This window comes from Corvus brachyrhynchos, unplaced genomic scaffold (assembly GCF_000691975.1).
Source record: "Corvus brachyrhynchos isolate BGI_N302 unplaced genomic scaffold, ASM69197v1 scaffold71, whole genome shotgun sequence".
Lineage (NCBI taxonomy): Eukaryota > Metazoa > Chordata > Aves > Passeriformes > Corvidae > Corvus > Corvus brachyrhynchos.
The window spans coordinates 1,376,893-1,397,814 of NW_008237609.1; the positions used below are offsets into that span (position 1 = coordinate 1,376,893).

At 35.5% G+C, this 20,922-nt stretch overlaps 1 protein-coding gene across 4 annotated transcripts in view; it reads left to right on the top strand.

The window, feature by feature from the left end:
• DACH1 (dachshund family transcription factor 1) overlaps positions 1 to 20,922 on the top strand; it is a 230,364-nt gene that overhangs the window by 144,014 nt on the left and 65,428 nt on the right. Inside the window, exons 4-7 of one of the 4 annotated variants that reach the window (XM_017731616.1) lie at positions 779 to 934; positions 1,472 to 1,644; positions 14,189 to 14,324; positions 16,633 to 16,770. In XM_017731616.1, the coding sequence (XP_017587105.1) occupies positions 779 to 934; positions 1,472 to 1,644; positions 14,189 to 14,324; positions 16,633 to 16,770 (603 nt within the window). The remainder of the gene's footprint in view (positions 1 to 778; positions 935 to 1,471; positions 1,645 to 14,188; positions 14,325 to 16,632; positions 16,771 to 20,922) is intronic. The other 3 variants (XM_017731617.1, XM_017731618.1, XM_017731619.1) reach the window with 3 other exon arrangements.

The following is a 20,922-nucleotide window of genomic DNA, read 5'->3' on the forward strand; positions in this document are numbered from 1 at the left end:
GTTATTGTCCTTTATACAGTGTATCTTATTGTCCTTTAATTGTATCTTAATTAATTCTATGGTTATTTGTTATGAGGAAGTCTGCAATAGTGAAAAAGGGTGTTTCTCAAATAAATGAATTATTTTTCATCTCAGTACTTGTTTGTCCACATTCTTCTTTGCTGTTAGTCTGCTCCACTAGCAGAAGACTGCAAGAATCAATGTAATCCCTTACATGTTAATAATATGAAATAAAAATTAAATATACAAAGTACAATAATCAGCCAAGCACATATGCATGCATGTTGTTGCCCTCAATAAATTAAATTTTCAGTTACTTCACATAATGTTTATTTATTCACAAATATAGGACACAATATAACTGTAGTTGAAGTTTTAATTGGCATAACAGGATTTTTTATTTTGTTAGACATTTTGCAGGCAAAAATATTCTCTCACACATTAAAGAAATGCCATATATAATTTTACTTTCTAAGGATAGGAAAAGTGTGTGTAAAATATACACAAAACACAGACTCATGTGAATGAGCATGACTCTAATACTTTTAGGTTTGCATGCTAGCTCTTAACTTTAAGACGTTTTTCTTAATACCTCTTTCAGAGGGTGGAAAAAAACCCCAACCCTAAAGTCCTTTCCCCAACACACATACTAAAAAAAGAAAATAAAAAGAAATTGCCACTTGCAGAGAAGGTTAGAATGCTGGCCTTGCTTCCAAATTCAGAAATTGAAAATTTGGAGTCTTCATTCATCCAAATAATATATATTCATTCCCCACAGGCAGCAGTGATGGTTCTTGGGATAAAGAAAAACTTCAGTCTCCCCCCACCCAAGGATCACAGGCCTCTGTTAACCACCCCAACTTGCCTGGACAGCATAATGTTCCAGTTAGCCATCCTCTCAACCCTCTTCAACAGAACCACCTTCTGCCAAATGGTACGGGTTGACATCTTTCAGCACTAACATCTGCAGTTTTCTAGTTCCTGTCTTTTTTTTGTGTTTATATAAATAGGCAATGAAAAAATCAAGGATGTGCGGAATACTGGAATACTTCCTTTAAGGTATTAAGCAGGGGAAGTGGAGACAGTAAAGAACAAACACATATGCAATAAAAATGATACTTAAAATAACTGCTAACCTGTGCATCAGTGGCATAATGACGCATTGCTAAGGCACCTTGCAGCGGATACCAAAAACTATAATAAATAGCCATTGCTTAGCAATGATATTACACATTACACAGATATGAACAAGCTAAGAGGTCTAATAGCCTCTCCTTGTGGCTAGAAACCCTCCATGGTTGCTAGTGAGTCACCCATGCATCTCCCAGAAGAGAACTGACATAGAGCTGCTTTTTCCTGCAATGTGAACCATCTTGTCACCCATCACTTGAATACTGTCCATCAGGAGATACAGAAGATAGTGCTTAAAAAAAGATGCATAAACCTATTTCCCTATTTTCCTCCCCAACAGGGTTGGAACTTCCTTTTATGATGATGCCCCACCCACTGATTCCCGTGAGCCTACCTCCAGCCTCTGTCACGATGGCAATGAGCCAGATGAACCACCTCAGCACCATCGCCAACATGGCAGCAGCAGCACAAGTGCAGAGCCCTCCATCCAGAGTGGAGACATCTGTTATTAAGGTAACTACAGAACAAACCAAACCAAAAAACACCAAACTGTAGCCCACTCCCAACCATCATAAATATTATAAACGTGTATAGGTGTCAAATATTCTAAGGTAAATCGTAAAGTCAGTAAATACAAGAGAACTAAGTATGGTGACTCTGGGAGCACAACAGACTACTGGTGGCCGCTGTTACCTTCTCATTTTCCCTCCCTCTCTCTAAATCAGTATTAAAGCAACACTCAAGTTGAAGAATTCTCATACACAGCTTCGTGATTGCTCATATTTCATAGCCTGTAATCTAATGGCAATATTTCTTGAGATACCAAGGAAAAAATTACTCTTTTCTTATATTACAAGGGATTGTTCTTCCAAATTTAAAATCTAAGCATTTGAACTGAAATGCTCTAAGTTTTCCAAAGAAAGCTGAAAGGTTTGATACTTTGCCTGTAGAACCTAAATTTGCCAAATTTCAGAACAAATTAGAATGAAGTAGAACAGAACAGTTGCAGTAATCTGCAGGCCAGTATTACAGGAATATCTCAAAAATATCTGATATCTGAACTTGTCTACCTGTTTTAGGTTTTGTTTGTGGCCTTTAATTAAATTAATCTTATATTAATTCATAGAGGCATTTACCAGAGGCATAGAGTCTTTTCTTCCTCTCACTGAAGGTAATCTGTTTTCATTTTAAAGGCATTTCATTTTAAAAGACATTTCTGTGTTACCATTAGATAACTGTGATTTGATCTTTATTCAGATATCTACATTTTGCCTCTTATCCTTCTTTAGTTCTAATAAATGAGAAACAGAAAGTACACAAACTGTTATTTTTTTATCTAATGTATCTTAGATATGCAAAGGCAAGTTTATGTGATTTTTCAGGGCTATGTTGGAAATCTGTCCTTTCATGCAATTCCTTTGACAAAAATTAGGTAAACTTAGAACCTCTTCCACTTTCAAATCAGGAGTTACAAAAGTTTTGAAGTTCATGATGACTTAAGCAGAGTGAAGAGGTCTGACTTTATTAAGACATTCAACACACTGGTGCACCTTTCTTCTTTAACCTGACAAAACACAGAATCGCTAAGAACTGTTCAGTTAAAACTCAACAAATCTATGGTTTTATTGACGTAGAAAAATGTGATCTGATGGCCTAATTTAGTCAGCTACACTTCCAAATGTAGGCTCTTCTTTGGAGGCCTTCAGTGCCATCCCTTTCTTGCCTTTGTTGACATGAGGAGTTAAGATACTGGTTTGAGAAGAATTGTTTATTTACGTGGTATGTGAACAAGACTAGATCCCGTCCTAGTTTCTGTCTTGCCCATATCTTGGGAATATAAGCACTCTGCTGCTAACAAACTGTCTGATTACATGGTGATTTTTGCACCTTTATTTTTCTATTTTTACTTAATTGGTATTTCATAAGAGTTACATGATACTAATGTTCTCTGAAACACACGTGGTGCTTTATTTCATTCTAAATTTATTTTCTTAATTGGAACAGTGACCACTGGTACTACAGAGGTATCTAAAAAATGAAGATTGAGATGGAGCACATGCTAAATGACAGCTGATATATGAATTACTGTGCCAACAAAACTTTGTTTTCACTATTTTCATGCTATTTTCCCTCCTTTCATTTTCTGTGACCTCTTTGATTTCATATATAAGAGTATAAAATTTGACCTTCATTGGTAACCGTCTGTTTCTAAACTTTGACAAGCTGAATTCTAGCTTGTAAAGTTGATTTACAAGCTAGTTGTAGCTATTAAAATTGCCTAAGTTACCATGGCCTACATTTAAATATGTCTTTGTGAGCATACTCCAGTGTGACCCCGATCTTTGTCTCCAGTTACCAAAATCTGGTACATTTGAGTATAACATACCTCATAGGCCATGTAAAAATGGTTTCCTTTTGTGGAAAGCAGGTCCTGCTCTGTTCACAGATGTAACCACATTATGGAAACATAGCTGGACCCAGGAAGCACTTAACTGAGAAGTACTTTCGGCTCATGTGGTCTAAACCTGTCTAGTCGGTTTAAAACTATTGGACTCTGAAAGGGAGGCACTGTCATCATGTAACTGCGTATATTATTTTAACCATAGGCAGTCCCATGCCAGAAAATTTTCCTTATCCTGCAGGTCCTTTACTTCTTAACAAGTTCATTTTTGTAGCTCATCTACTTTCTCTAGCAGAGATAGGTTCCTTATAATCTAGGTGAAGACCTGGAAAGTACCTGGCAATTTAGGCTCTCTGAAACATTCTATCAGCACATTGTAACTGGAAAATCATAATTTCTTTCCAAAATCTTGCTTATTTAAGCATTTGTTTGTTAATAATCTACAGTATGTATCTCTGTCATTTTTGAAAATTCAGCTCTCATGTTCATGCTAATTAAATATTCATTGTAGCTGCCAACTTTTGCATAACTCCTGGCATAACATCCTGTGCAAGTTTCATGTTCCCATCTGGTTTGTACATAACCATAATTTAAAAATGTGTGGATTTCAATGAAATGTTTTTAAATGACCAAATTAACCTCAGTTTGCTTTAGAAAATGTGCACATCTGAGGATGAAATACACATTTTTTTTGAAGTTTGCGCTGATAAGTTAAGGATTTTGGGTCATTTATGTAGAACGTGATGGAGACATTACTGAAGTGCTGCTGTTACTTCTTCAGTCAAGGCCTGTGACATATTGCTCACAATACATTTCTAATACAGGTGAATCTATAAACACAAGTTTTAATCTGTCACTCAAAACTCACTTCTAAATGTAAGATCTTGCTGCACATAGTTATTTCAAGAGTACTATAAGGGCTAAGGAACTTAACTCTTGCAGGACTTTCCTACTCATTCCTTCAGCCCCATTATAGTACAACTCATCTAGATTTATGTCCTCTGTTATTATCTATTGCAGATGGGTATGATCATGTGGATAGAGGTAGCACAGCCATGTAATTATGTTCCTATTTTTTAATACTGAGCTGGATTGAACCATAAACCCCAGCAACTTAAAAGCATGAGGTCAGTGTTAGGGGATTTTCTTCCCATGGGGATGGACGTAATGCCACTGGCAATTTACCTGTTCTTCTCTAGGCATAGTCAGAGGCTGTGATTTTAATGTCCATTGAATTATATGCACTGTGTAGTTGAGCAAGAAACTGTAATCAGCATACTTCTTGAACCTTGTGCTGGCAATGTAATGTTTATGAATAATAACTTATACTACAATCAAAATAAATATCTTCAAGAATAAATGTAAGTGAGAAGGTCAAACCTCCTTTTTCTTTATTTTTACGGGAATGGATAAATAGTGCAGTTGCTCTCTTTCATGAAACTGTTTGTTATTAGAATTATAGCTTCCAGTCTTTTAGTGCTACATTTTCAGGTGTCTTGGTTTTGTTTTCGTTACGGTTTGACTCATTTTTTTAACCCTAATTTTACTGAAATATTTTTTCCTTAGTATCAATGTTTCCACAAATTGCCTTGAAAAGTTTTTGAATTGCTTATCTCAGAGTTTGTAGTTGTAACCTGAAATGACAGCATAGATTTGAAATTAAAGTACAGCATGTTTACCAGTGTAAACTGCTTGAAAGTTAGAAGGCCTGTGAGAAATTTCTACTCTGAAAAGTAAATTGATAGTAACCATATCTAATTAAGTAACAAAGAACAAAATTGAGTAATAGAAAATCAGTCTTCAGATCATGAACAACCAGGTTCATTGGATAGAAGAATTGCCTTTGTGAACAGTGCCACAGTAGATGACTTGCTGACCTTTCCTTCCAATTCGCCGAGTTCACAGCTAGTGCTGTTATCTTTAAACTCACAAAGCTTCAAATGCCTTTCTATTACTGGGTAATATTTCATTTCTTCATGATAAGAAGTTGGAATAAAGCTGAGATCATGTACTAACTAAACATTTTATACTGCTATGTTCAGGAGATGAGACAAAGACAAAATTACAAGGGAAGCCTTACAAAGCAACACCTTAGATTTGGCAGTGAACTCTGAGCTCTAAAATCTTCAGAATTATATTTCAGAAGAGTGTTGTGCCCTTTCGAACATGAGACGAACATTAGATGTCTTTTTGTAATGGAATGTTTAGATATATGAGTTGGATGAATAAGAGGAGAGCAACAACAAGCCGGGACAGCAGATTGTGACAACAATGAATTGCAGTGAGTGTGACAGCTGTGACCTAGGGATGCTTTAGACATGAAGTGGCTTTCATCACCTGCCTATGGTTTCAAAGGCTCAGCTTGTTAGCAGTTTCACTACATCAATTTTTTTCACTCAGCAGAAAGATACATGAAAATACAAAGGACATACCTTTTATTAATAGCAACTTGAAATTACATTGTAAAACATAGAACAGAGCAGTAGCATTCCAGAATCAAAAATTGCAATTTATCCTTATGTGACTATTACTTATAGAAAGAATTAAGAATAAAACAGAAGAAACCAATACCTCCAGCTGAAAAAGTGGAGACAGCAGGGGCACAGTAGTTTTCCACTGCATAATGAATACGTCGGACTAAACTTTGCTAATTCCCTTACATATATCACAGCACTGGTTGTGTTACACTAGTTTATAACTTTTTTGTATCTATCTATATATATATAGATATATTCCTGTGATCCAATAGCAGAAATTTACTGTTAACTTTTTTAACAAAGGTAGCTGCTGACAGATTTTATTTTTTAGAATAACTGTTTATAGGACTCTTCTGACATGAAATTTTATGTTAGCATTCATTCACTTTTTCACTTTTCATTGGCAATATGTGTGCTCCTGTTGATGTAATGTAATGTTCCTTTTTTTTTTTTTTTTGCCTATAATAGATGAGCTCAGTTGGTCAGAGCCTGGTGCTAATAACACCAAGGTCATGGGTTCAATCCCCATATGGGCCATTCACTCAAGAGTTGGACTTGATGATCCTTCTGGGTAGCTTCCCACTCAGACTCTTGTGTTTCAGTGACTATTTCCCAAAAAAGTCCAAGTAATAGCCAAAGAGAATAAATATGTCACTGCCATACAGAAATGGCTGAACAGAGTACATTCTAATGTCTAATGTCAGACCGGTGGTGAGCAATTTCAGGGAGCATACCTGAAAGGAAACAGACTCTAAGAGGAAAATGAGAAAGTTCAATTCACTGATCTGAATCTTGAATCCTGTGTTGAAGGCAAAAGTTTTCTATGGACACTTTTGTGCCTTACAGGAAAAGCATTATGCAGACAGTGGCAGCATTCCTGTGAAGCTGGATATCGTATACTCATTTTACAGACAAGGAATGAGAACAAAATTGATTGTATTCCAAATTGGCAGAAACACCCTTTTTTATACCTAACCTGAAAAACACCTGAATTTTCAGATAACCTACTATTTTTAGAGACATTTGTGCATTATTCATTCAAAATAGAAATTTTAACATTCCTTTAAAGTGATTTTCTTGAATGTGTAAAAGTGCGAGAAGAGGGAAGCTACTTTAATGTCCTCTTTATCTGATACATAAAGTATGATTAAGTTTTCTTCTCTATGTGAGGAGAAATTTGATTTAGAGCATTTAAATAATAAAATGTAATTGGTCTGCAATAAATATTTTAGAATAAAAATAGGACTATCAGCTCCTAAAACATCTACTTTTACATGTTGAGAAACCAAACATGCAAATTGGAATATACTTATAAAGTTTGAAGTATAATGTAAATCAAATAACAATTTTCTTCTATCATGGCTGCAGAGAATATGATATCTTATTTATAGGGACTTGAACTTAACAGAGAAAATCTCCACATTAGAATAACTTACATATATACACACTTCTTTTTTTTTTTAATTTAGAATGAGTAGATCTTAGGTCAAAGTATAGTTGACCTTCTTTATTATGGCTTAACCATCTTTATATTAGAGGACACTGTGTTCCACCTCATTAATTAGTTCTATCTATATGATTAATATTATTTATTTTAGCTTTTAATACAGTTTTTATATAATGACCTTAGAGGATGTTAACTAAATATGGTAGGCTATAACTTGGAATAATGTCTTTTTTTTTAATAATATGGGATCCTATTATTTCTTTTATTATGCATGTTTCTGAGGTGCAGTTTGAAGCTAATAGCAGCCATATGCTCATATGAATTAATTTGTGGTGTGTAAAATAGGTATCTACACGACACAGAGAAGGTAGTACGAACTTTATGTTTGGAAAATGGCATGTTCACATGTGTAACAGGGAACTATGTATGTAGTGTGAGATTAACTTGGTGCAAAATGGCCATGGAGCCAGGCACAAGGGATGAGATTCATTTTGCTGATTACTAGGGCATAATACATTGGATCTATTTGACATAGTTACTTTAGAGTGAGGTGAGTTGTACCTTGGAAACAAATGTATGGGTGACAGATGAGCCTAGGGTGACTAGTTATGATGCAGACATTTGTAATACAGACAATGACATCTAGTCAGATGAATTCTTGGTGTTTGGCTGGATGTGTGGTTTGGATTTACTTTGAGGGGTGAATTCCTAGTGGTGCTTCTTCAGCTTATTTTCAAGTAAGACTAGATTTTCAAAAGAGGAGAAAAAAGCTTAAGAAAAATCGAAAAGTGTGTCCAGTTTGCCAATAAGAAGTTACTAATTCAATTTCAACAGAGCTCTATATTTGCATGTTGCATGGAGTTTTTGGTATACCTTAGAAGGATATCTTGTTAGAACAAATATTCGTTGAGAAGGTAAAACCAAGCTTTCTTCTGTTGATAGGGATCTACTTTGTTTGTTTGTTTGCTTGCTTTTTCTTAATCTCTGTAATGGCCCAATCCATTGACACTCACTTCCTAACTAGGTTGCCGTACTTTACCTACTGCTCATGATTTCAAAGGATTAGATCTCTTGTTGTGGAAGTACTGTTAAAGAATTACTTGAAAGTCTCCTGTTTGGCTTCCTGTCAGTTAACTCCTGCTGTAAATACACGTAGAAACCAAGGCACTAAAAGTCAAGCCAATTCAGTCTTTTTGTCTGTTGATCTCTTTTCTTCATTTTCCGTTGTCAGTATTATTGTGATGGGAACAGCAACGTAGGTACAATGAAAAATTGTAGAAGTAAAAAGTATAATGGAAATCAAATTAACTTCAATTGGTCCAACAGATAAATAAGTTCAAGGTATTCACACAGAGAGAAAATGTCTTATGTAAATACCATGGATTATTTTCTTCATAAGAAAGATGTTCAAGATTTAAAATAATAGTGCAGTTAATGACAGTACAAAACATTTGAACTCCTGAATTTTGATTGGGATTAGAAGTGGATCTGTAAGAACAAGGTGAGAAAGATGTCATGTGCATCAGTGTGAAGTTAGCAAGATCTTTAGCAAGCCAGTGATAGTATGAAGATAAGGAAATAGAAATACAATTTTATAGCATTCAGTCAGTTTGATAACACACATATAGAAGTGACTGAGGAAGTTAGGAAATAACTATTACTCCAGTTAATTTTGCAATTCCTAAGTCTAAATGTTAATTTAGAATGTCATAGTGTCTTTTATTAAAGCGTAATGAAAAAGCAAAACTGTAAGAGCAAAACATTCTGTTTGCACAAAATATGAAAGATACTCAAGTAACTAATTTCTTTCACTTATTCAGCTAAAGCAATGTCAAATTAAATGTGACATTTTGCAAGAAAGTTATTCCTGGAATACATCTCACACAAGTTCAAAATAAATCAGTAAGGAACCGAAGAAAGAAATGTGTGTTTTGATCACTTTTAAAAGCAATTTTTATAATTCTACCAGCAAAAAGGCTTAGAAGACAGGTGTCTTCCTACAAAGGTTAGAAAGAATATATACTAGTCCTTGCTACAGCCCACCCCAAGAGGCAAGGGTAACGCAGTCTTGGTAATAGATTCCTTGGGGCAGATTAGAGCGAAACAACACTGAATGATTGGTGTTTGTAAATATACACATGTAGGGTTTATTTTGGAACAATTTGGTTGCAATGTGTGAGGAGCACGTATTAAACCATTTTGTTTATTATTATCTGTAGTAATGTAGCAATATAAAAGCTATATTAAATTTTTTTTTAAAAAAAACTTTGGAAAGGAATAGAAAGACATCCCGTAGCAATATAAAAGCTATATTAAATTTTTTTTAAAAAAAAAACTTTGGAAAGGAATAGAAAGACATCCGTGCATGGATCTCACAACACGACGTGATTGTTGCCATTTCAGTGTCTGTTGGCTGAAGTGGTGGTGGCTGTCTTGATCTGTCAGGAGTAGGAAAGGCCCACAAAACACCAAAGTTCCACAGGTTATATATGCTCAGGTTCAGGTGGGAATGCCCAGGTTCCTCTCCTGAGGTGGGGAGTTTCACACTGAATGGTGTAAGGCTGTGGATCACAGGACACTTCAGGAGTCTTTCATGATCCATGACACTTCCCAGGATGCCACAGCTGCCACTCATGTCAGCACAGTTGACCCAATTATGGCCCATCAGAATGGGTGAATACCTTCGGACTATGTGTGAGTATTCCGGTACGTTCCCAGAGGGGTGTTTTCATGCCTGAGCCATTTTGAAAGGGGCATAGACATGATAAAAAGCACTAGCCCACAGGCAAAATTTGCCTCCTACCAGCCTCTTCCCTCATCTTGTTCAACACCCAGCTGTAGCCTCCGGTGATGGGTGTGCACCCTCTGCACCTGTGTGGTCAAGTGGTCAGTTGTTTGAGTCATTAACTAGTCCAGTCTCTCACACTCCTGATTAAAAGATGATGATGATGATAATAATCATGATTATCAACTGTATGAAACAATTTGTGTCTTATATACTCTCCCTAGCATGAAGTTAGGTTGTCCAGGGAACTCTGGATGCCTCATACCTGGCGGTGTTCAAGGCCAGGCTGGATGAGGCTCTGAGCAACCTGCTCTAGTGGACAGTGCCCTTGCCTGTGGCTGGTGGGTTGGAGCTAGATGGCTTTTAAACATCTCTTCCAAAGCAAACCTTTCCATAAGTTACCTAAACTATGAAAAGTATGACTTTGAAAACAAATTACTTTAACCTCCGCACTTCAATGACTTAAAGCATAAACATCCTTAAAGGAGTTTGTTCAATACTGAAGAGCACAAATACAACTGATTAGTTTAAAAAAAATTACATATCTCTATAGCAAGAATTAATTGCATGTCTAGAGCTCATTCCATGACTAAAATTAAAGGATGACTAAACCCAAGAGATGAGTCTTATGGCGAAGTAAACTAGAACAAAGTAAAAAGCTGGGACTAAATACCTGTAGGAGAGAAATAGGCAGGAGGTGAAGACTGTGTATGCAAGCCCGCTTTGGGTATTGGAAGAATGCATATTCAAAACTGGTGTGATTTCAATTCTAGAGATAACTTCAATCTCCTGTGTTAAAATCTCTGACAGTTAAAATCATTTACCTGTTTTTTACAGCATAAAGTAAAATACCCAGTGTCACAGCAACAAGTCTGTTATTTATGAAATGGACATGTGTAACTTGTCAGTGGAGTAAGAGTACAAGAGAGGTCATTACAGTTCCCTAGAGCGAAAATTTCCTTGTGGTAGGAATATTTTTGGAGGAGGTAAATGTCAGATTCTGAAATGCTTAGGATGCATGATTTGAATCAAATTGTAAAGAGCGCCAAGATAAGGAATGCTTCAAATTTGGCCCCTATGAGCTTGTTGCCCATTACTTAGTAAAGCCTCTGGTTCTGATACCTAACTGAGAGTCTTACCAGTTTTGAAATGTTGGTCGACCATATGTTAAATTGCTGCATATTACCTAAATTATCCATTTTGCTTTTTACTTGTGAGTATATGTAGGAAGAAATAGGGAAGCAAAAAATGGAGGAAAAAAATAGCAAGAGAGAGTTATACTCCAGATTCTCTAGAAATATCTACTCCTGGGAGTAGGCAAGTTTTAGGAAAAATACTAGGCAGTGGACAGAATCCTAGGTGATTTCTGTTGCCAGGATTATAAGGAAGTAAATTCTACTACTTTGCTGTTCATGTGAAGTAACTTGTACAAAAGTGGCATGCTGCAGAAGTGACAAAATAGCTCTGATTTGCATTATTTAATGAACACATTTTTGAACATTTCCTTTTTTGAAAAATTTTAAAGTGGAGTCTAAAGTGAAGTTAATATTTTGCCCCAAACCAAATTAATTTTTTCTAAACAAAATCTCTGGTAAGGAAGATATATTGATATTCCAGCACCATTAGTTTATCACTATCACTTTTTTAGATCTACAGAATATTTCAATTTATTAGTAGTAGCATTTCCATTTATTATTGCAGTGTATTTGTTGAAGACAAAAAATTGCTATAGACTAGATTGCTGATTGTGGAATAATGAAGCAAGGATATAAAAAAATAGTTAGGGTACTAAATTGGTTTATTTTGCATTTCTGTGTAGTTCAATCCCATGTTTTATTGGAATTAAAGGGTATCTTACAAATGAATTTATAAAGCCAAGATATATAGTTTTCTCATGGATTTTGTCTATGTCATATTATATGAGAATAAAACTCATTATCTGTTTTGTTTGTACAGTAATTATATTTCGTTGTCCTGTGCATTCCTTTTGCTCGCTCCATCTCATAATACGTGCTGTAAAAGCACACATAAATAAATAGGATAAACAAATTAAGCTGTTTAAATAAATTAATTTACTCTGCAGCTCTGTATTCAAATCTTATGTGCTCACTGGATTTCATTTTAATGAAACCCTTCTAAGAACAATACATTGTATGCCAAACAGTGAAATTATGTATTAAATGAATGATTAAATATACCGTGTTCCAATTTATATCAAATCTGTACACTGTGCATGCTTAAATCCTCCTAAATCTAAAGAAATAAATCTTCTACATTCTGAAAACATCTGCATTATAATCCTCCTCTTGAATACCCGGTTCATGGACATATAAACACAATCAAAGTCATAATAAGCCTAGAGCTATGATGAAGTTAAGCTATCCTCATCAATGTTTTTGACTTAAAAACCTAAGACTATTAAAGTGAAATCCACTTAAATGTCTTGAAACATTGCTCTCAAAAATCTCCTTCCACTCCATCAATATGCCCATTGAATCCCTTTGCAATCAGAATCTCAAGTTCAGTAGATTTTTTTTTATGAAACTTACCTGGAACAAATCTGTTGATTACTGTAGATGAGCATGTTGCAAAATTTCTTAGGAATGCATTCAGAGAAATAAATACTTATCTTGTGACTGTGCATAATAAAATAATAACTGCTCCAAAAGAACTTTGCTGTGTGAGTAATGTACTACTCTTTTCTAGAAAATGTTATGCTTTTACAACAGCAAGTTTTCTTTTGTGTTACTAAACACATACTAATTGTATTAATTCATTACCAAAACCTTTCAGTGAGTTGAATGTGTGCAGTTGTTTGTTGATTGGTGGTTTGGACTCATTGTTTTTTTCATTATAAAGTCAGGTTTTCAATTATCAAAAAGAGAAAAACAAGCAAAAAAATGCTAGTTTAACATTTTCAATCCTTCCAACAGATTTCCTCCATAGGATTTTTTAAATATCTATTACTATTTGTCTAAACCAGCCTCATTCTCACATATTTTAGCAATGAGTCTTGAGAACTTTTAGCAGTAAAAAGGAAAGTGCAGGGAAGGATAGAGAATTTTCTAGAAAGAACTATTCTGCACTCAGCTCCCTTTGGCAATTGTTTCTGTTGAACTTTTGGGTAAATATCAGATATATCTATCTGCTACATACTAACTAATCTCATCTAACAAATGTGCAATTCAAACCATCACAGTCCTTACACTCTGGTTTTCAAAACCAAGGAACGTCTTGAAGTGCATCATAGCTCCTCTTGGCTACCCTGCCAGGCCTTTCCCTGGACAGAAAAATGTGAAGGGTGGTTTTCCCCATTTTGAAGTGATACGGCCACATTCATCCCAAAAATGTGATTCATTCCAAGTTTGTGTTCCATGGTAAAAGTAGACATTTGGACTTACATGAGTCATGTTACTGGTATAGGTTTATATATAAAGAAGCTACATTGTCTTTATGATCCTTAACAGTTCCATAAGATCTCATTGCTCAAGAAGCATCTTTGAAAATAAAATGTGGAGTAAAAGTCAACATAAAACGACAGGGCCTGGTTAATATTTAGTTACAGAAATACATAATTCCTCATCCCATAAGGCTAATGTCTGTAAGCCAAAATGTGTATTTCCAATTCAACAGCATGATGATACGAGTGAGGAAAATAAGAATGAAAAACAAAAGCAGAACAAACCTCTTATTTTCAAAGTAGTCCAGAAGGCAGTTAAAAGCCTAATAGGATGAGCAGTGCTCACACTGCATACTGAAATGTAAGGTCTAGTGTCCTAAAGTTGCCAAGTTTCCTTTGAGAATGCTCTGCAAATCCTGGAAACCTCAACAGGTAAATGAATTGGTTGTAATTTAGGAGGGAGATTCAGTTTAGGGAAGTGATGTTTGGAAGCAGAGGCTTGGTTTAACATTGCCATTCTTTCGCAATGACTTTTTGTGTGGTCTAGGAACGTGTTCCAGACAGCCCTTCTCCTGCTCCTTCCCTTGAAGAGGGCCGAAGACCTGGCAGCCATCCATCCTCTCATCGAAGCAGCAGTGTGTCCAGCTCTCCTGCACGGACCGAGAGCTCTTCAGACAGAATCCGTAGGTCCCATTCTTCTCCTTCTCACCACTTTAAATTTGATTAGGTGCAGCTTGTTTATCTAATCAAAATGCCCTCGTCTTAAATAGATCTCATATGTATCATGTTCAGAAGTTCAGCTGCAATAACTATCTTCCAACATTATGTTCCCCAGTTTACAGTATCATAATATCTGATGCTACATTAACAGGTACTGATATAAACTGCCATCGTGTCATATTAAACATAAAGATATGAGCAATGAAATACAGAATTGCAGGCGGGAAGCAATTTGCTAGATTAGTTTCAGAACTGAACATATAGTGTAAACATTTTTAAAAGAAATTGAATTTTATTTAATCTGGTTACTCTGTTTTGATTTCTAAATTGAATCTGACTTCATAAGCAATATTTTACATGGTAGAATTGCTTGGTAAAGAGAAGAATTGGGTTAAATAAATTAAAAATGTGCATACTTTCTACATTTTTTAAATACAAAATTTTGTAATGGTGAGAAATACAATAGAAATATTATCACCTCATAGCTCACACGGGACAGAGTGAAATTAAACCGTGGTGTGCCAGAGTGATGCCGTTTTTATCAAGGTTCCATATACAGGATGTAAATTACATGGCAAAAACTCTGAATTCTGTGGTATTCCAGTGCAGCAATGGAAATTAATGTTTTAAATGCATACTGTTTTACAGATATGTACTTAAATTCATATTACACTTGTCCATTCCCTTTAATACTGCTCGGTTGTGGGTTTTTGTGCTTTTAAATCATCTTTCCACAGTGGAATTTGTCAGTAGAAACTGGAGGATTTGGCATACACATAGAAGGCTATGAAATAGCTGTATGAAATAGGGGGCCATATTGATTAGATGCAACACGTGTCCTTTAGGCTGCTTCTTTTCAGGTTCTCTGCCGACTCAGGAAGCTGACTCTTCATTGACCTTCAGATGAGAGATCTTTCGTTAGTGTGTGATGAAAAATGACTTACCAAAGAAAAGAAATGAGGCCTGACTATGACAAGCTGAAAATTCTGTTTTCTTATCACTTGGACAATTCGGAGTGCAGATTAAATTGGCATCCCATATACTGTGACCTATCTATTTCCCCAGGCTTGACCCACAAGCCTTTCATTATATTTTCTTTCCATTGTCCAGTTGAGCAGGGGGAGTGATGGAGTATCTTTGGTGGGCATGTGGTGTCCAGCCAGGATCAACCCACTGCAGACTTCGTAAGTGAAGGTCTCAAAAAACCCCTCACAAATGTGGATGTTTAATTTTTTCTTAATTGATTGAATAGAATATTTGTTTACAACTAATGAAGGCCTTTTCTATTGTTCTCTGAAAAAAAAAAAACCAAAACCACACACCCCAAAAATCTAAATTGAGACATATCCATTGCTTTTGCTAAGGAATGACTTTTTTCTTAACAAAAAAAGAAATTGTACTGTTCAGCTTACTCTACAGAGAGGAGTGAGACCTTTGCACATTTTTTTCTTCCATGTGAACATAACAGAGTTCCTTAAGTAGTGGATCACTTCAGTAACTTGTTTATTTATAAGATAATTTTTTTCTGTCCGATCTGATTTGTTAACATTACACCTGATTCTTAAGTACATCTTTTGTGGTGCTAGCCAGAATAAGATGACTACTACAGGCATATGGGTTCCATATTAAAAACAAACCAACCAACTTTACTAAAAGTGGCATAAACCTTTTGGAAATACAATTTTTCAGCATAGAAATATAAACTAGCTAATATGAGATTCTGAGGTGTGTTTGAGACTCATGACGGTCTCTTTGAAAACTGTTGGACAGAGCTTTTCAACCTGTCTGATGAGCAAATAAGCAATTCTCCTGTTGCACAGTATATATGGAAAAACATTGTATATCATCTGAAAGGCCACAATGCTTCATTTAAGGAATTTATTAGGGGCTGCATATTGGGAATGCTGGTACTCAAGAGTTTTTGTACAACTAACTAAAAAGAAAATAGATCAGTAAGTTATGTTATGTAGAACCTTTAATGCTTTTCTTGTTTGCTTTGTTTTGCATTTCAATTCTTGTTAAATAAACAAGAACATATTTGCAAATCTCCAACTTTATCCAAAGTTACTGAACTTTCTTTTAAAATTAATTGCTTTAAAGTAGAAGTAACAGGAATAAACTTTCCCTCTATGTGGATCCTGATGGCACTAATTAAGTAACTTTGTGATTTTTAGAATTCTTGCATAATTAAGAGGAACACTATGTAAAATAAGTAAAAAAGTGTACTGTTAATATGACAGCTGATTTCTTTCTGCCTGCACTTGTGTCTAGCAGCGGTCCATCAGAACGGGCTATCTATGAACCAAATGCTGATGGGTTTGTCACCTAATGTCCTGCCTGGACCTAAGGAGGGTGATCTGGCTGGTCATGATGTGGGACATGAGACAAAAAGAATACACATTGAGAAAGGTAATATGAATATTATGATTCTACTGCTTCAGTGTAAAACAGATGTTGTCTTGGTAGCTAAATATTATTATAATTGTGATTTTTAATTTTTTAATTGGGATTTTTGTTTTGTTGATTTATTTTTTTTCAGTTTCACAAATTAAATTGTAACAGGATGATAGCTTTCATTATTCTTCTACTTTATAATCTCCAAGATTAATGAATCATAGATATATCTGAGGGAGAGATTTCATAAATATTTCAAAGTAGGATGAGTGAAAAACTGTTTTACATTATTGTTGTGACTCTGACCCTTCTGCAACACTGTTTAGGTGTTAAGTTTCTGTCTCCGTCCAGTTGACTTTAATGACCTACTTCCCAGAGGGACTGAGCACCGTGAAAATTAGTCCATGTGTGCAAAAAAGAAAAAGGCTAATACCAAGCCATTAAATTAGGGAATTGCATAAAATGAGGCTGGTATACATTATATAATGGGATTTAAATTTAATTGAGTATATGACCAAAGTGTTTGATCTAGGTGAATAGTCCACATGCACTTATGCTGATTATGACACCATTTCATCTCGGCTGGTATTCAAAGTCAAGTTCCTCTTCAGGGCTCTTACAGGGGATTTTGGTAGGATGGTGGTGGAATTTTGAAAGGTGCATTTATGTTTTATTTGCTTAATATGTGAATTTTAAGTCTTATAGACTGTAAACATTTTGTTTAAAGAGAAGCTGAAAATGCAATGCATGCTTTGAAAAAAATACTCTTTAAGCTTATCAGAAAAATCAGTTCTTTGAGCACAATGTGAGAAAAAGTAAAAGATGTAATAACCAGACATTGAAACAGAGCTTGGAGAAACTGCTGTAGTTATGAAGATTTCAGAATAAGACATTTTGTGACATACTTTAATAGCTATAAGATGATGCCTCCTCTGTCTTGTGTTTGAACACTGAGATATGAAAAGAATTAAAACCTGGACAATTCTATTCAGGACAGGTGGTGTTTTTAATAAGATTACCAGAAAAATTAATGGAAACAACATTTCTTTTATATAAACCATTTTGCTTGGTTCATTGCACACACAACCTGTTTTTGCTTACACTATGCCCTCACTCAGCCTCTGCAAATTGTATCCCTGCTGTGAAGTATGATGTGATCAAATATGTTTGTTTTGAATTTCCATAAATGATTTTATTTCAGCCTTTAAAGTTATTTATTTCAGTGTAATCTGACTGGTAAATTCTGCAAAGAGAAGTAGATATTAAGAATTGCAACTACTTTTGCATGTCATTCAGTTTTTTTAAAGGTTTTTTTTTTATTTTTTACTATGAGATCCCAAATGTATTTTGCCAGTTTTTGCAAGATCTGTTCTCAGTAAAACTGCTGAGAATTATCTTTTTTTCTCAGTCCTTGTTTAGGTCAAACATCCTTTTTTTTTTTTTTTTGTTCTTTTTCCCCCACTCTGTTCCAGCCTACTGAATTAATGGTAAATATTCATGGGCTATCTAGATTGATAGGGGTTACTAAATTAAAAATTGTTTTCTGTCATGACTACATTTATCATGTCTCTCATATCAATCTTGTAACTTTAGTACTAATCTAATCTGTATTAAAACAAGTGATTTGACTTACAGATATTTGTGGAGATAGTAATTATCTACTTTTGTCAGTGCGAGCTTGCAATCAGATTTCTAAACTGTTTTACCCTGCAAATCAGTCAGACTGCGACCATATTTAAATATTCAAACACACACATGTAGGTGGCACTTTTACTGTTGAAACCCCATCACCTTCATCAGCTGATTCAAAAGAAAAAGAAAGAAAGAAAGAAAGAAAGGAAAGAAAGAAAGAAAAGAAAGAGAGAGAGAGAAAGGCTATCAGAAGTTCTAAATAAGTATCATGAAGCATTTAAAAATTAATGTGTTTTCTTCTAAGCCACTTTTGTTGGCAGATACCTACCAGCTGCAACTAAAATGGCTTTTACTTGCACCTGGCAGAACCTAGGAAATCCTGACTAGTAAAGAAGGCCCTGTCTTTTCTCTACCTGTCTCCTCGTCCATTAAAAAAATGAAAAGATGAAAAATCTCTGAAGTGATCTGAGATCAGGGAAAATTTATTTACAGTCAACAGATAATTTAAAGGGGGAACAAAGTTATAACAGAGGCAACTGATCAACATACCAAATTCTGAATGTCAGAGGGGCTAATCATTTGTTTGACCTGATCTCTGAGCTGGATATAGGAGAGAAAATGCCATTTACCTGTTAGAAACATAGTACAAAGGTGCTAATTTACCCAGTCCATAGGACATGGTGTAAGACACTTAGAAACAGTTCATTGGCATTGGCAAACTGAATAAGTCTTGCAAAGATCATATGTATTTCTATTCAAAATTCAGGAAGAATTATTATTAATGACAAAAATGAGTTTATTTTATTGGAGTGGTTTAAGCTACCAGTAAAGCTCCTGTGCAGTTTTGTTTGGTTTTTTGCTTTTATTTGTCTTTAGACTCTCTTCAAAATCTGTTTTCAGGTTCTGGTATGCGGAGTTCTGAGTGACCTTACCTTCCATGGAGTCAGGTTGTTATTATGACATCAACAATCAAATGAGATTCTATGGATCTGTCTGTTAAAACCAGAAAGTTTACATCAGGCTCTGGGTCATTATTTGTTGCAGGGAAACTGAAAGAGTTTCTGTTGTCAATGACCGTGTGTGAAACATGAGTGTTGGGGACATTTTCCAGCTGCTTAATCCAGGTGTGCAGCTTGGCTGCATCCTAGCTTCATGTGGGGTCGAGGTCCAATGTACACATCTGAAGTTCCATTCATTCCCTGAGTTCCATAAGCAGAAAACTTAGGTTTGCTAAGGTTATGTTGTGGTCCAGCCACGTTCCTATTCTGCGCTAGGGAGGACTGCAGGAGATACTGCAGAGAATTTCTACCTCACAGTTCATGCATAACTCAAGATGTCATTATCTGTATGACAGGAGGTCTATTACCCTAGATTTCCAAGGGTTTTTGCTTATTAAAAGGTAGCAGCTTTTCCAATTTTACTGAAAGCAGGCTGTAGAACTGCAAGTGGTCCTGGGAAGTAAGAGGCAAGTTCAAGTCCACAATGTTAGTTCAAGTGCTTGACAGCCAAAACCAAAGTGTGTAATTTTGTAATCTGTAATTATGGACTATTTGATGATGCACATTTGGTTTTATTTGGTCAGATTTAACAAGAAGAGCTCACGTGAAGTATCAGAGTCATATTAGAAAATCCATTCAGTTTTCTATGTTAAGACTTAAAGTCTTTTCAGGTAAAGTTAAGTTTCTGTGACACAAAGAGTTTGCACTAGATAGTCCCTCAGTTTGTTGAGGTATATTTCGTCACTTATCCTGCTCAGCTTACATATGATGTTCTGCAGACCTCCCAGTCTGAAGTTGTGCGAAACATATTTTTGGTGTTTTTTATGGAGCTGAAAACTCGTTCAGCTCTTCAGTAAGGTAATCTGTTAAGTGTGGATATAGCTTAGGAAAGAGGAACTAGTGGAGAGCATAAAGACCAGACTCCTGAATCATGATCCTCTTTTTGCTCATTGATCTGAAGTGTTTCAAAAAAAGAGGGTTCAAAATAACCAATTGTAGCGGGTAGGGTTTAACTGGGCAGAAACACCAATTTAGTGTAGTGCTTTGGTCCAAAATACTCATTACTGTTTACCTTCTGTGAGATAAGAATTAGGAGAAAAGCAAAGCAGGCACCAAACTTGAAAGAATATAAAGAAGTTTATTAATAGACCTAATATAAGGAAAAAGAAAAGAAAAACAAATAAAATCATACCACACCTTCAGAACACTTCTCCTCCCCCACCTTTCTCCCTTCTCCCGCTGACAATGTAAAAAGACAACCCTTGAGATGTTCAGTCTGTTTACCACTTCCGTAATAGACTTGTTCAGTTCATTTAGGAAGAGGAGTCTCTCTTGCCCATGCTATGAAAGCATTTTCACAACGAGACAGCCACCCAGGTTGGTTCTCTGCTCGCATCATGTGAGAGTCCCCCGCCCACAACTTGCAGCTTTTCCCACAACTGCTTTCGAGGGTCCACTTCTGAATTACTGGGGTAAAATTTTAAGGTTGAGCCATTCAGAAATAAAAGTTCTCTTCACCCATCTCTGGGAGCATTTC